Source organism: Ipomoea nil, unplaced genomic scaffold, assembly GCF_001879475.1.
Source record: "Ipomoea nil cultivar Tokyo-kokei standard unplaced genomic scaffold, Asagao_1.1 scaffold3321, whole genome shotgun sequence".
NCBI classification, from domain to species: domain Eukaryota; kingdom Viridiplantae; phylum Streptophyta; class Magnoliopsida; order Solanales; family Convolvulaceae; genus Ipomoea; species Ipomoea nil.
Window position 1 is genome coordinate 2,985,857 of NW_017619749.1, and position 14,310 is coordinate 3,000,166.

Below are 14,310 nucleotides of genomic sequence, written 5' to 3' on the forward strand. Positions count from 1 at the left end.
CTCCCTTATGTGGGAAGTTGTGTATTCCAGTCTCACTAGAAGCAACATTAACCTTATAATAGAGTCAGTAGCACTAAAAAAAGGAAAAGTCAATAACCTTGTGATATATTGATACTAACTCTCATATAAGGGGATGAGGAGGTTGTGAGTTTGAGTCATCTATGAATCTAGTTTGTTTAAAAAATTAATTATAGTTCTCAAAAAAGATTAATTATAAAATTTTTAATTTAATGATCAAATTATATTGTCGCATACAATTCAATTATAATTCAACTCGTATTCCAAACAATTTGAACTCCACAAAAAAACGTATGATCGTCCGGTTCCCAAATTTCCAAACACGAGGGGGAAGGTCCCATTCGTCATTTGTCAACCGAGAGGCACCACACTTTTTGCGGTTTGTACACGTCACCACATAAATTCTCACACACTATATAAGGGTACCCTTTCCCCGTCCTCCGGAATAAGACCCTCTTTCCCTGGCCCGGAAACTTCTGGAGAAAGAAAAAGGTAAGCGAACGAAATCTCTCTTACCACGACCGGCACCGTCGTACGCGTATTCTGTCTGTCTCTGCTCCGCCGGCACTCTCCGCCGTGCTCATCCTCCTCCTTTGTTTCATAGAGATAAATTAAAACCGAGGAGGAAGCAAAGGCGTTGGAGCTCAGCTACCGGGAACCAACGACTTCTCCTGCTGAGAGGATTATGGAGTCGAGTTCGGAATTGCTGAGATCGATCGGGGCGGCGTTCGGAGTGTCGATAGGGAATGATGTGGCGGTGGTTGCATTGACGACGTCGATCGCCGTCGTCGTTGGCTTGCTGGTTTTGGTATGGATGAGAACGGGTAAGGAGGTGAGGCCCGTGGTTGTTCCGAAGGCCAGAGCGGTTGAGAAGGAGGAAGACGCCATTGTGGACACGGGCAAGGTTAAGGTCACCGTCTTCTTCGGTACTCAGACCGGTACCGCCGAGGGGTTTGCTAAGGTAATGATGTTTATTTTTTCAGAGAAGAAGAATAATATTTGCTGCTATTTTTTTCCTCGTTCTTTATGAATGCTAACGAACCGTACTCGCTATATTCTTCATGCGCGCTTATGATTGTTGACTACGAATGGTATAACGTGGTGGACCACAATTTATATTTATATTTTTCTACCCAAGGCATAACTGATACTCCGTACAAATATTAAGGGGGTGTTTGGTTGGATGGAAAACATATGGAAAATGTTTTCTTAAAAGCGAAGGAAAATGATGTTTTATGTTGTTTGGTTGGATGGAAAATTTTTTCCGAACAAATTGTACTTTTGGTCTTGTGAGTATTAGGGTATTAACAATTTAAGTACGTGACTTTCAAAACTCCCAATTTAAACCTTTAACTATGCAATTTTTGGCACATTTGGTCCTCCGGGCCAAATTGCCGGCCAATTTTGGCCGGAAAAAGATTTAATGTTTCGAATTTATTTCTGATGAGGGTAAAAACATCATTTCACTCTCTTCTTCTTCATTCACCCCTTCTTCTTCGTTCTTCTTCTTCATCCTTGCACTGGGAGCACATCCGCGCCAATGGAATTCAAAGAGGGAAGCTCACCTTCTGTAGCAATGCTTGCACATGTGCTCCCAGTGCAAGGATGAAGAAGAAGAACGAAGAAGAAGAGAGTGAAATGACGTTTTTACCCTCATCATAAATAAATTCGAAACATTAAATCTTTTTCCGGCCAAAATTGGCCGGCAATTTGGCCCGGAGGACCAAATGTGCCAAAAATTGCATAGTTAAAGGTTTAAATTGGGAGTTTTGAAAGTCACGTACTTAAATTGTTAGTACCCTAATACTCACAGGACCAAAAGTGCAATTTGTTCATTTTTTCCATTGGAAAAAGTTTTCCTTAGAGAACAAGGAAAACAAATTCCTAGCTTATGCTAGGTATTTTGTTTTCCATGAAAAACTAATATGACAATTTTACCCTCACCGTTCTTTATTAATTACTCTTATTATTATTATTGTGTAGGGTTATATTTGTCATTATACTCATTATTCCTTACACTTCCAAACAATGGAATTCATATTTCCATTGTTTTTTGGATGTTACTGGCCCTATTACATTGTAGTATCTGTTCATATACTCTATACTTTCTCAACCTACTGAAACACAAAGAACCGATAATGCCTCCACTGAGGCTCGAACACGTAACCTTCCAAATGAAAATCCAACCCGGGTACCATTAGACCACATAGTCTTGGTGTTTTCTTGGAATTTATTTTCCATGGAATTTCAATTCCATTTCCCTTCAAATATTTTCCAGCGAACCAAACGAGCTAAAAGTTAGGGTTGGGGATCAACCTTTTTTGGGAGAAGATATAAATATTAAAAAGAGCTTTTCATTCTCATTTTTCAGTTAAACCTTAGAATTCATGTTATATTGAATTTCGGACTCGTTAGTTTACGAAGTGGTAGTAACTCTTCGGCTAAGTCCTTAAAAAAACACGTGGGTATGACACTGTTGGTTGGGTTGCAATTTCTCTCAAGATGCAAAGAGCTATCTAACCAAAATGTGGATATCTCAATATGACAGCAACACATTTTACTCCATTTAGGATTCTCTAGCACACAATGTTTTCATTTATCTACTCTGCTATCTAAACTAAGCTGTATTTCCTGAAGCAATGGTATTATGCTTTTTGAGTTGATTTTACTAGTTTGCTCTGATGGCCTATTGTTTGGAATTAAGTGGGTGTATACATGTCTAACCTTGTGGCTCTTGATTTCTTTTAATCAATAGTCTTCTTACATGATCATTCTTGCAGTCTTTAGCTGAGGAGATCAAGACAAGGTATGAGAAGGCAGTTGTGAAATTTGTGGACTTGGTATGTGCAATATTAACCATTGCTTTAACCCACTTCCAGTTATCTAACTTTCACATGGTGATAGTTTGTATTTTGTCTTTAAAGGATGATTATGCTGCCGATGATGACCAGTATGAGGAGAAACTGAAAAAAGAAACATTAGCATTTTTCATGGTTGCAACGTAAGATACACCTTTACTCAGACAGTAATTTATGATCTAAATTTTTTTGCCTAGAAGTTTCTGACTTATGCTTGAGTCTTACATATTGAGACTGTTATGATAGTTATGGTGATGGGGAGCCAACCGATAATGCTGCGAGATTCTATAAATGGTTTGCGGAGGTAGGTTCAACCTTGATTGAATTTCCGCTTGTTAAAGCTAAATATTTTTTTAACATATGCTTCCCCTTCTAATATTTTTAAACTACAAGGGAGGAGAAAGGAGCCCCTGGCTTCAACAGCTTACCTATGGTGTATTTGGTTTAGGGAACCGTCAGTATGAACATTTTAACAAGGTATGAGTGACATTGTCATCGTGCATCTCTGATCTGTTCATCAAGTTGATTTCTGACACTTACCTGTTTGAAACAGATAGGTAAAGTTTTGGATGAACAACTTAGTAAACAAGGTATGTAGACCTTTTCCGTATTGCACTTGTTCTGTATGAGTGTAAGTACTTGCTATATCTTCTGCATTGTCTCCTCTGATAATTGATTAAAATTCCATGACTGGGCAAAATGCCTCCTCTTCTCTCTCTCCTTGGTTAGCAAGTGTTTGCAATGTTGTCTTTCTACAGGCTAGAAAGAGGGGTTGGTTTTTGTTTTGAAATTCACGTTTGAAATGAAAAAATGGCACAAATGATTCAAAATTTCCATAGTGACGAAATAATCTCTGTTGCAACAATAAAATTATTATTTCTTGAATAAAGAAAATACTAATTTTCTTTTCATTGCTTATTTCTTTTCTTTTTGGTTGAGTGGCCAGGTCTGTGGTTGACTGGTTGTAGATGGTGATCCTCGTGATTTAGTGGTTGATTTCATTGCTCTTTTCCTTTATTTTTTTTTAATGTTTATTTATTTTTATTATTATAGCAATTATGGTTTTTTAGAGGGGTTCCTGATACTTCTGTGTCCACTGGTCTCTTGGATGTTATAGGTTTTATCATGTTATTTGAGATATGTCCATAAAAATAAAATAGAACTGAAGGATGTGCGCTTATATGATAACTTTTTAGGTGCAAAATGTTTAGTTCCACTTGGTCTTGGTGATGATGATCAATGCATTGAAGATGATTTTACTGCTTGGTAACTCTCTCACTCACTCTTGTTTTTTGGGTTTGGGTTTTGTGTGTTCTTTTAACTTTTAAGTTTCACATATGAGTAGATGTTATTTTAGTTTTGTTTATGGAGTACAAAATAGTTCATTTCTATTTTAAATGAACTAATGAAAACAGCAGAAACATTTTTTTTCCTTACAATGTTAATTATAATAATGCTTTCTTTTAAGGCGGGAACAACTGTGGCCTGAATTGGATATAATACTTAAGGATGAGGGTGATGCAAACTCTGCATCTACACAATACACTGCTGTAATTCCTGAATATCGTGTGGTGGTTCATGACCATGGGACTAAAACTTATGATGATGTGCATGCAAGTATGGCCAATGGAAATGCTGTATATGATATCCACCATCCATGCAGGTAGGTCCTTTAAACATGCATGTCTGCTTTATTCTGTTTTTCTTTGTAGAATGCTTTATTCTAACTTTTACTGCAGAGTTAATATTGCTGTTCAAAGAGAGCTTCATACACCCGAGTCTGATCGTTCATGCACACACTTGGAATTCAACATATCTGGCACTGGCATAACGTAAGTTCATGACTTTGTATTGAAAATTAATGGGACAAATTAATTTTGGTTAAGTCTGGCTGTGTTTTCTCTTATTTCATTTTTAAAATCTTAGCATGATGTTGTATTCTTTTTCCGACTATTTTCTATCATATTTGCAATGTATACATATGGGCAAACACATTTTGCTGCTTTCAGATATGAAACTGGAGACCATGTTGGTGTCTATGCTGAAAACTGTGATGAAACTGTTGAGGAAGCAGCGAAGTTTTTGGGTCAACCTTTGGATTTACTATTTTCTATGCATACTGACAAAGATGATGGTACACCCTTGGGAGGTTCATTGCAACCACCTTTTCCTGGTCCTTGCACTCTTCGTACTGCTCTAGCACGCTATGCAGATCTGTTAAATCCTCCTCGAAAGGTAATCCACAAACATTGCATGATGTGGGAGCTTTGTAAGCCAGGTGTGATCTTTTGTAATTTCTAGACTGGTTTTTGGATTTAAATGATGTCATTTTCAGGCGACTCTGGTTGTGTTAGCTGCTCATGCAATTGATGCTGGTGAGGCAGAAAGGCTCAAGTTCTTGTCTTCTCCACAGGGAAAGGTAAAGTGGTTCCATTATTCTTTATTTCTTACTGCTTTCTTTAGTTTTAGACTTTTAGGTCACCTTCCTCCCCAACTGTGAATTTAGAAGAAAGACTTTTTCTGATAACCAACTTGTGATTTGGTACACTTTTACTTTATTGTCTGTTCAAATGCCTATTTCTCTTGTATAGGATGAGTACTCACAGTGGGTTGTTGCAAGTCAAAGAAGTTTACTTGAGGTAATGTCAGAGTTTCCTTCTGCTAGGCCTCCTCTTGGTGTATTCTTTGCAGCAGTTGCTCCTCGCTTACAACCGCGTTTCTATTCTATCTCATCCTCGCCCAAGTGAGTATTTTATTATGAATATGCCTGTAAAAATATCTTTTATAAGAGGGTAAATATGAGTCTCCCTTTTTCCATCTTGGCTAATGGACATTGTTAACCCATGTTTTTCAAATCTGTGTAGATATGCTCCTGAGAGAGTCCATGTAACCTGTGCTTTAGTTTGTGGTCCTACCCCTACAGGCAGGATTCATAGAGGAGTGTGTTCAACATGGATGAAGGTACAAAAAAATCTTAAGTTGGATTGTAGAAAGGAAGAACTTAATCTGCTGGTTTCTTCATACAATTTTCTGGGCTCCTTTAATTACAGACACAGTTTAATCAAAGTCCACCCAATGCCATTTATACCTACCACTTTTGCTAAATTATTCTGATGATGCCATTTTGCATTTGATGCTTCCGTGCTTTTACTACTGAAGGGTATCTTTAGAAATTTGTCATTAAATGTTCTGTTGAAGTTTGATAGTGAATGGGATTTGGGGGGGGGGGGGGGGGGGGGGAGTACCTTCGTTCTTTCTTGTTGCACTGTACTTAAGTTCTAATTTTGTGTTTTGGTTTTGTTAATCTCTAAAATACTTGGGCTCTTTCACTAAATTAGAATGCAATTCCGTTGGAGAAAAGTCATGACTGCAGCTCAGCTCCAATTTTCATTCGGCCATCAAACTTCAAATTGCCAGCTGATGCATCAATTCCAATTATTATGGTGGGACCTGGTACTGGATTGGCACCATTTAGAGGATTTTTACAGGTATGGGGATTACATTTCCACTTTGTTCTTGCTTGTGTTTTTTTACTGCACAAATATTTACTAGGGTTGATATACCTTTTTACCTGCTCTGCTTTCCAGGAAAGAGCAGCTCTTAAAGAAAGTGGGGTTCAACTTGGCCCTGCACTGTTGTTTTTTGGTTGTAGGAACCGAAGAATGGTAAAGTTTCAATTTATGCACATACTAATGCATGTGATTCTGCTGCAATGTATTTTGACTTAGCATTACACTGTAGGATTTCATTTATGAGGAGGAGCTCAAGAATTTTGTAGATCAAGGCATCATTTCGGAGCTAATTATTGCATTTTCACGGGAGGGGCCTCAAAAAGATTATGTTCAATACAAGATGATGGAAAGAGTAAGCCTGTTGATATTAATTAGTATTTACCTGCTTCTGTTATAGAGATCAGTGTTTTACTGTTTTTACTTCATTTTAATTCATTTGCAGGCTGCCCATGTATGGAATTTAATATCCCAAAAGGGGTATCTATATGTATGTGGGGATGCCAAAGGGATGGCTAGAGATGTACATCATACTCTCCATACGATTGTCCAAGAGCAGGTATTATGCTTACTAATGTTAGCTATATACGTTTAGTTGTAGACATGATGTTTTTTTTGAGCGACAAAAGGGAAACTTACACTCAGTATCTGAGGGTGTACACTGGGTTGTCCTTAGCTGACCAGCTTAAACTAAGAATGTCAATAGGTCACTCTTGCTGAGAGTCTGTAACCTTGTGGTTACCAAGTTAACATGTTGACCTTGGGCGGGTTGTCCCCAAATGATGTTATTATTGTAGTCTGTATCTCTACGTATGCGTCCACTTCACCTGCTTGTTCTACTCGAATTCAGGAAAAGGTAGATGCGTCAAAGGCTGAGGCCACGGTGAAGAAACTCCAGACGGATGGGAGGTATCTCAGGGATGTTTGGTGATCACTACCACGCTCACTATTCTTGCCTGTAAATTACTGTGTCCCGATTGCCAATATTGAAACACAGGGGTCCGAGTCTTCCCAACATCTAAATTTTGTCATATAAAGACTATGATTATCTTTTAACATATTATTCATCAAAGGTTCATAATTTTTATTATAGGATATTTGTTATACATGGTTGAATAAATGTTTCTTCTCCCTGTAATTCAAATTATATTATACGGAGTATATCATTACCCACATTTTATAGATGTTCGGTTCTATTGACGTCAATTCTCCCGGTATTTGGATTCGGATTTCATCTAACATTCATTATATTTTTTATAAATATAGTTATTAATTTAACAAATATATAAAATTACTGTAGCTTGTAAAACGTGTGGTGGAATAAATCTGCCTTGCGCGAACTAACTCTGCCATAGTGCCATGTGGTTTATATTCTGCTACAATTCTTTAACTCCATTGGCAATGGAATTTCAAGTGTCACAGAAGGAATATAATAAAAAACAGAAAGTCACATCTTTCTTTTCACTTTAACAAAAAAGGAAAGCGATATATGGTATGGTTGTGATAACTTTTAAATTTAAAAAAATTAGATAGAACATTTATTTTAATTTATTTCAAATCACAGTCACAGTAATCATTAAAAGCATAACATTTAATAATTTATCAAACTTATATTGTGAACAAAATTACCTTTTAGAGACTAACCATATGAGACGATGCCATCCTACACGGCTACACCCATAATATCATTATATCAAGCTCAAATGATTTGCTTGCATATTTTTTAGATTTGAGTTTCAGATAAAGATTTTTTTTTAAAATAAAGCAAAATCTATACATTACACAAGGGCTCTACTGTCATTACCTACTTTCTGACGTTACATTGTCGACTCCCAAAAACGACACCGTGGTAGACAGGTAGTGTCATTTTGACCGAGTGGCCTCCTCGTTCTTCCCCCAAAACCCCGGTCCCCGGCGCCTGTCTCCACACCCACCCTCACACCGGTACTTGAGGTACACATCCGTTTATCTTTCTTCCACAGCCGGTCGCTTTTTTACTCCGTCACCGGCAAACGTCATCATCCTCCTTTCCGTCTTAGGGTTTTTACTATCTTCGCTAAAACCCTCCTCCCCCGCTCCATAACCGTTTCGCGGGAAAACAAAGTCCAATCTTAGAAAGAAATACTCACATACGTCATACGGAGAGTTAAAAATGGTTGAGAAATCGGGTAAGCGGAAAAAGTGCTCCGTCAGTGAAGAAGATATCTCTACTCTTCTACAGAGGTACTGCTTTTTTTTTTTTTTTTTTTTGGTAGCTTAAATTCGTATTTGTATTTATTTATATTTGGGGGGTTTATTGAAGGTACAACGCGACGACAGTGCTGGCATTGTTGCGAGAGGTGGCGCAGGTTACGGAGGTGAAAATCGATTGGAATGAGTTGGTGAAGAAGAGCAGCACTGGGATTACAAATGCTAGGGAGTACCAAATGCTGTGGCGTCATTTGGCTTATCGCCATGGATTGGCTGATAGGCTGGATGACAGTGCATTACCTCTGGTCAGTCAACTTTTGAACGATTCTCTCTTTCTATGTGTGGGTAGGGGTCATTTGATTAATGGTTTGTGAAGCTTCTATCGACTGTTATACACTTTGATAGCATAATTTAAGAAGAATGGGGGTATACATGGATTTCCAGTGTGTGGGCATTCACACTTCAGTTTAAGTTAGAGACTTTTGAATCTTTTTGTTGATGCTTTCTTATATGAGCCTTTAGATTAGATGAGCTTGAGAATGTTATGAATGGGAAGGGATCTCATGAACTGGACAATGTAATAATGCATACAGGTTAGTGATGCTACTTCTGTCAACATGTATAAAAGTTGTTGTGGAATTTTATGCAACAGCTCTACTGTACAGCTGTGCTGCTTAAAATTTGGTTCTCCTGTGTGTGGGCTTTTTGTTATTTTTAGGTTTTGGGGTTGTTTGGTTAAGGTTTGCATTTGTGTATAGGTTTAAGATACCTGATATGACCTTGTAAAAGAAAGCATATCTAGAGTCGGTTGACAAAATCCTTGCTCTTGTTTCTTTATTTCTACTGCATCCCATTATCATCTTAACTTTGTCTTGTTCAGCAAGTTGAGCATCCTGTTAACAGTCATATGTTAAAGATGGTTGAAAGATTCTTACATGTATCTCTGTTTCCCATTAATATCTGTACGTTGTTTGGTTCAGTACATCCTCTTGGCTGTTGTATATCCTCACCAACTGTGTAATTCTTTGACATAAGTGTGAGCAATGTGCCTCCTTTGGTAGATCTAACAGCCCAGTTATTTTCTGCTCCATGTACCAATGGTCATTGCTTTTATCATTTTGGATGCCAGGATGATGATAGTGATTTAGAATATGAATTGGAAGCTTCTCCAGCAGTTAGCAGTGAAGCTTCAGCAGAGGCTGCTGCATGTGTGAAGGTAATCCAAACTATGATTGCATGATACTAATCTCTTTTTCTAGAATTTAATACCTTTTATGCCACAACAACTGTGCAAGCCTATATTGTTCCTTTTTTAATGTTTCTCTGTGGCAGACACTCTATTTACGTGATGGATTTAGTAGTTTGAGTATCATGCACTGATGGACTTCAACTTGTTATTGACAAAAATACCTGCACCAATTAGTTATTTATTTATTTATTTTTCCTGAAAGGTCCAAAATTTTATGGTCAGTAATGCATCTGCATCCTGGGGGTAATACGGTAGGTTCTGCATGTGGCTTTCACTGTGCGGGGTTCACAAATCATTACTACATGTTTACTGGCCTTGCCCTTATATGTGGAGAACAACATGTCTTTCAATATTTGTTTTTGAATGCACAGATGTTTTAGACATTCAAATAGTATAGAGCTTCAAACATGACAATCGTGTGATGCCATTCATTACATTATTTCTGTTTGTTCTCTCTTTTTGTCTTGTTTTTTCTCTGTAATTCTTTTCACTTTTTCATTTAGTTTTTTATAGTGCTAATTGTCTGGCTAACTATAAGGCTGGATGATATCCTTCTTCCTTGTAAGTTGATCTGTCAGTGAGAACTAAAATATTTGCATATATGTGATGGGTGTTTGCCTTTGCTTGTATAGGTCTTTATTGCTTCTGGGGTGCCAAACGATTCCTATTTGTCAAATGGCACAATTGTTGAGGCTCCATTGACTATAAATATTCCCACTGGGCAAACGTGTAGGAACCCTTCAGATAATTGTTACCAAAGTATTTCGCAAGGGACAAATATTACAGTTCCAGTTTTTGTGCAAAAGCAACCGCTTCCCAATGTCGCATCAGCTGAGGGGTTAGATACCAATGGAGCATCAAATGCAACCTTGCCTCCTCGTCGAAAAAGAAAACCATGGTCTGAAGCAGAGGACTTGGAACTTATTGCTGCGGTTCAAAAATGTGGTGAAGGAAATTGGGCAAATATCTTGAAAGGGGATTTTAAGGGTGACAGAACAGCTTCACAGCTTTCTCAGGTCCCTTTTTATATTTCAGTACTTGTTCTTGCTTGATGGCTTTAAGATTATAGATAAGCACATATTCTTTTGTGCTAATCTTTTCTCTAGAATATATATGGTTCTTTCTTACCATTTATGCATGATCTTTCATTGTTTCTATTTTAAATGCCCTGCTTTATCACAGACCTATATAATTACCATTTTTTTTTTTTTGCACTATGAGAAAAGATTGTCATTACAAATTGGTGGATGATAGCCATGTTTTACAAATTAAAGAATAAGAAAAAGGACAAGAAAATGAATTTTACTAATATTTTTTTTATTAAAAAAAAAGCATGTTGTAGATTAAGGTTACAAAATATCTTTATTTGAGACAGACTAGAAATAAAGATAACTTCAGGATGTCTGGGTTAAATAGGGATTGTTTATTGCTAATTACTGAATGTCCGTTGTTATCTTGTATGGTTCGGATGTCTAGGTTTTACCCAGGTTTTCCGGGTTCAAATCCCGGCAACGGAATGATATTATAGTAAGCTCTGTATAACCAACCTGACCTAAATTTTTGTAAACAAGATAGTGAACCGTGACCATCATTTTCCTTGACAAGATGCTTAGTCATATACTCATATATTAACCACATTATTTACTTTGCTACAAATTTTTCAGTTTGTTATTTACTTTATTGCAATTTGTGCAGAGGTGGGCAATTATTAGGAAGCGACAAGGCACCTTGGTTGGGAACAGCTCACAACCCACAGAGGCTCAATTAGCAGCTCGTCGTGCAATGTCCCTGGCTCTTGATATGCCTATGGGTGATAATTTGAAAGCAGTTTGCTCAATCAATACTGGTAATTCTCTGGACATGGGAATCACATTCCCTTCAAATTCTTAGGTTATGTGAGATTCTTGGGAATTTTATGTATCTCAAAACATTCGTTGAACCAAACACTCCCTTAAGGTTATGATTTCTAGCTCAAAAACCTTTTGTGGTTATGTTGCAAAATTTTCCTTGCCTCAAAACTTTTCATAATGCATGAATATTGTGCAGTATATGTATATGACATATGAGGGTTGGGGCGTTGGGCTCAGTGTAGTGGTCACTTGTTATCAATTGTGCAGATGTTGCACATCGATATGACATTCAAAGGTTGGGCTTATAGTAGTGGCCACTTGTTGGTCCCTATTTACAATTGGGTCATGGGTTCAAGACCCCAAAACTAACTGTCCAATAACAGAGGTAAAGTGTGTACATCCTTGTCCCATACCTCGCATGATGCTTGAGCCTTAAACAGCGGGTATATCCTTGTACATTTCTAGTTGTAAGTTGTAACAAATTAAGTTTGTAAGGATTAACCATGTAAATGCAGAGCACTGCATTGAGTTACATTTCCTTCCCACTAAAAGAAAAATTCAACAGTTAAATGTCTTCATTTTCCTTGTTCTTCTAGCTAGAGACCCCTAGGTATTTGGTAGCCACATTGCACTCTGACTAATCCAAAGTTGAGCTATTACGAGACCCCATATAGGAGGGAGCTGGATATATGTTGCTCAGGGGAACCAAATTTTTTCTGCTCAAACAACAGGTAGTTGGTAGTTAAATGTCTTCCATGTGTGAGGCAAATAAGTAGCTCTAAACTTAAGCAGTGTATTGTATTTTCTTAATATACTTGTTTAGTTGAATGTGGTAGGTAGCGTAGTGTGAATTTTCATCCATTTCCAACTCATTCCTTCTACCTGTTCTTTTAAAGTTGTCTTCTTTATGCCAGTATTTTGAAATTGAACTAGAAGGTTTTGCATTGACCTTTACTCATTTCCCTCGTACTTTCATATATTTTGAAAAGCTTTGACAAATCTATGTTTATATTCAAACAGCAGGGGCAAACACAAATATCTCACCTGGTAACCCTGCTAATCCTCCTGCTGCGGAGACTTCATTTGTTGGTACCCAATCCCAGAATCATCTGGGTCAGCAACAAGACTCTGGAATGGCGTCACAGAAGCCAGGAACACTGGGACCTTCAAAAGCACGAGTGCCTCCAAAAAAGCCACCGACAAAGACAACCCTCAGCCCAGATTCAATGGTCAAAGCAGCTGCAGTTGCTGCTGGGGCTCGCATTGCTACCCCTTCAGATGCTGCATCACTGCTTAAGGCTGCACAGTCTATGAATGCTGTCCGTATAATGCCTGGAGGAGGAGGCCCTATGGTTAAACCACCTGCTGTTGGTGCAAATGCATTACCCAGTAATGTGCACTTCATTCGTACTGGTTTATTGTCTCATTCAAAAACACTGCCGAATGCCACGCGAACTGGACCTCAGCCAGTTCAAGGCCACTCCGCAAAACCTGCATCACAAATAGTTCAGTCTAACCTGTCTAGTACTACTATCTCAGGACCCAAAGCTTCAAATGAGGTGCCAAATGGTACAAACTCTAGTCTAGCTGCTGAGCTTGATGTAAAAACCGTTGAAGATGCTGTTATCTCAGGACCAAAAGCCTTGGCTGAGGTGCCAAATGGTACTAACTCTACTTCAGTGTCTAAGGTGCCAAATGGTACCAACTCTACTCCAGCATCTGAGCTTGACACAAAAACTGCAAAGGATTCTGTTATCTCTGGCTCGGAAACTGTAATGGAAAAGCCAGCCAAAGAGAGTCGAGCACCTGGCCCATGCAATTCCCCTGAAGGCAATAAAGCTGCTTCCACCAAAGAAGTGCCATTGGAGTTGGCCCAAGTGGACCAAACTGCTATTCCAGCCAAAGAGAAGATTGAAGAAACTTGTTTTTCAGGTGATGCACCAAAGGAGAATGGACAAAGGGATCAAGCCTCTGTTTCTACAGCTAGTGCTGCAAACATTTGTGTTCAAGAAAAGCAAATCAACTCTTCATCAACGACTGATGTAACTACAGTCAAATGTTCTGCTAATGACCGCAACCAGGCTGAGGTTGAGTGTGCAAGCTCAAATGACAACAGTGCAATAGTTTCACCAGTTGGGAACACTAGCAAGGAGATGAATGAAAAGCAACCCGCAAATAGAAATCAAATAGACCCGTCGAGTATGGCTGTGGATGGGGCTGATGAGGAAGTAACTTGAAGAGAGAATACTGGAGAGTAATGGCGTTCTCTTGGTCCTCCATTGTACGTATTGTTTGATTCTCAACCACTGCAGTATACCCAAACACCCCCCACCTTCCTTCCCTGTTTGCCATTTCTTTTCTCTATATAGGTTTGTAGATGTAGCACGCAAAGAAAGGTATACAGTGTTTATATATCTGTATGGCCTGTGTAAACTAATATTTTTTTTAATTGTTTCTGTATGGATGGTTAAATATGTTAATGAGCTATAGTGAGTTATAGTGAGTCTCACCCCATCAGCCTACTTTGAAAGTACTACTAATATGAGGAATTTTTTTTTCAGGTACTTTGAAATCTTATTTATCAAAATAAAATAGTTTTAGATGTATTTTACTTTTTTGTTGTCACATGCCCTTTC

General features: G+C 38.1%; 2 protein-coding genes across 5 annotated transcripts; both read left to right on the top strand.

Annotated features, from left to right (window-relative positions):
- Positions 1-452: 452 nt before the first annotated feature.
- On the top strand, positions 453-7,567 carry LOC109170670 (NADPH--cytochrome P450 reductase-like). Its single transcript, XM_019319872.1, has 18 exons — positions 453-979; positions 2,799-2,858; positions 2,943-3,019; positions 3,123-3,180; positions 3,270-3,353; positions 3,430-3,466; positions 4,073-4,142; positions 4,345-4,539; positions 4,616-4,708; positions 4,886-5,111; positions 5,212-5,295; positions 5,468-5,619; positions 5,741-5,837; positions 6,215-6,364; positions 6,464-6,541; positions 6,618-6,740; positions 6,831-6,944; positions 7,236-7,567. Exons 1-18 carry the CDS (start codon positions 704-706, stop codon positions 7,314-7,316), a joined length of 2,055 nt encoding a protein of 684 aa, XP_019175417.1. The 5' UTR covers positions 453-703; the 3' UTR covers positions 7,317-7,567.
- Positions 7,568-8,188: 621 nt separating this feature from the next.
- LOC109170597 lies at positions 8,189-14,167 on the top strand. Of its 4 annotated transcripts, none has more exons than XM_019319784.1 (7): positions 8,190-8,608; positions 8,688-8,880; positions 9,705-9,791; positions 10,457-10,840; positions 11,520-11,670; positions 12,695-13,851; positions 13,914-14,167. In XM_019319784.1, exons 1-7 carry the CDS (start codon positions 8,538-8,540, stop codon positions 13,968-13,970), a joined length of 2,100 nt encoding a protein of 699 aa, XP_019175329.1. In that variant the 5' UTR covers positions 8,190-8,537; the 3' UTR covers positions 13,971-14,167. The 4 variants fall into 4 exon arrangements, with proteins under 4 accessions (XP_019175330.1, XP_019175329.1, XP_019175331.1 ...); XM_019319786.1 differs by having other exon boundaries at positions 12,695-13,649; positions 13,701-14,167; XM_019319785.1 differs by having other exon boundaries at positions 8,189-8,608; positions 12,698-14,167.
- Positions 14,168-14,310: the final 143 nt, after the last annotated feature.

Excerpts from the sequence above, each read along its gene's own strand:
- LOC109170670 (XM_019319872.1), top strand. The coding sequence starts at position 704 with ATGGAGTCGAGTTCGGAATTGCTGAGATCGATCGGGGCGGCGTTCGGA. Across the intron at positions 980-2,798 it reads CCGCCGAGGGGTTTGCTAAG|TCTTTAGCTGAGGAGATCAA; the intron begins GTAATGATGTTT and ends TCATTCTTGCAG. Across the intron at positions 5,296-5,467 it reads TGTCTTCTCCACAGGGAAAG|GATGAGTACTCACAGTGGGT; the intron begins GTAAAGTGGTTC and ends TCTCTTGTATAG.
- LOC109170597 (XM_019319783.1), top strand. The coding sequence starts at position 8,538 with ATGGTTGAGAAATCGGGTAAGCGGAAAAAGTGCTCCGTCAGTGAAGAA. Across the intron at positions 8,881-9,704 it reads ATGACAGTGCATTACCTCTG|GATGATGATAGTGATTTAGA; the intron begins GTCAGTCAACTT and ends TTTGGATGCCAG. Across the intron at positions 9,792-10,456 it reads AGGCTGCTGCATGTGTGAAG|GTCTTTATTGCTTCTGGGGT; the intron begins GTAATCCAAACT and ends TTGCTTGTATAG.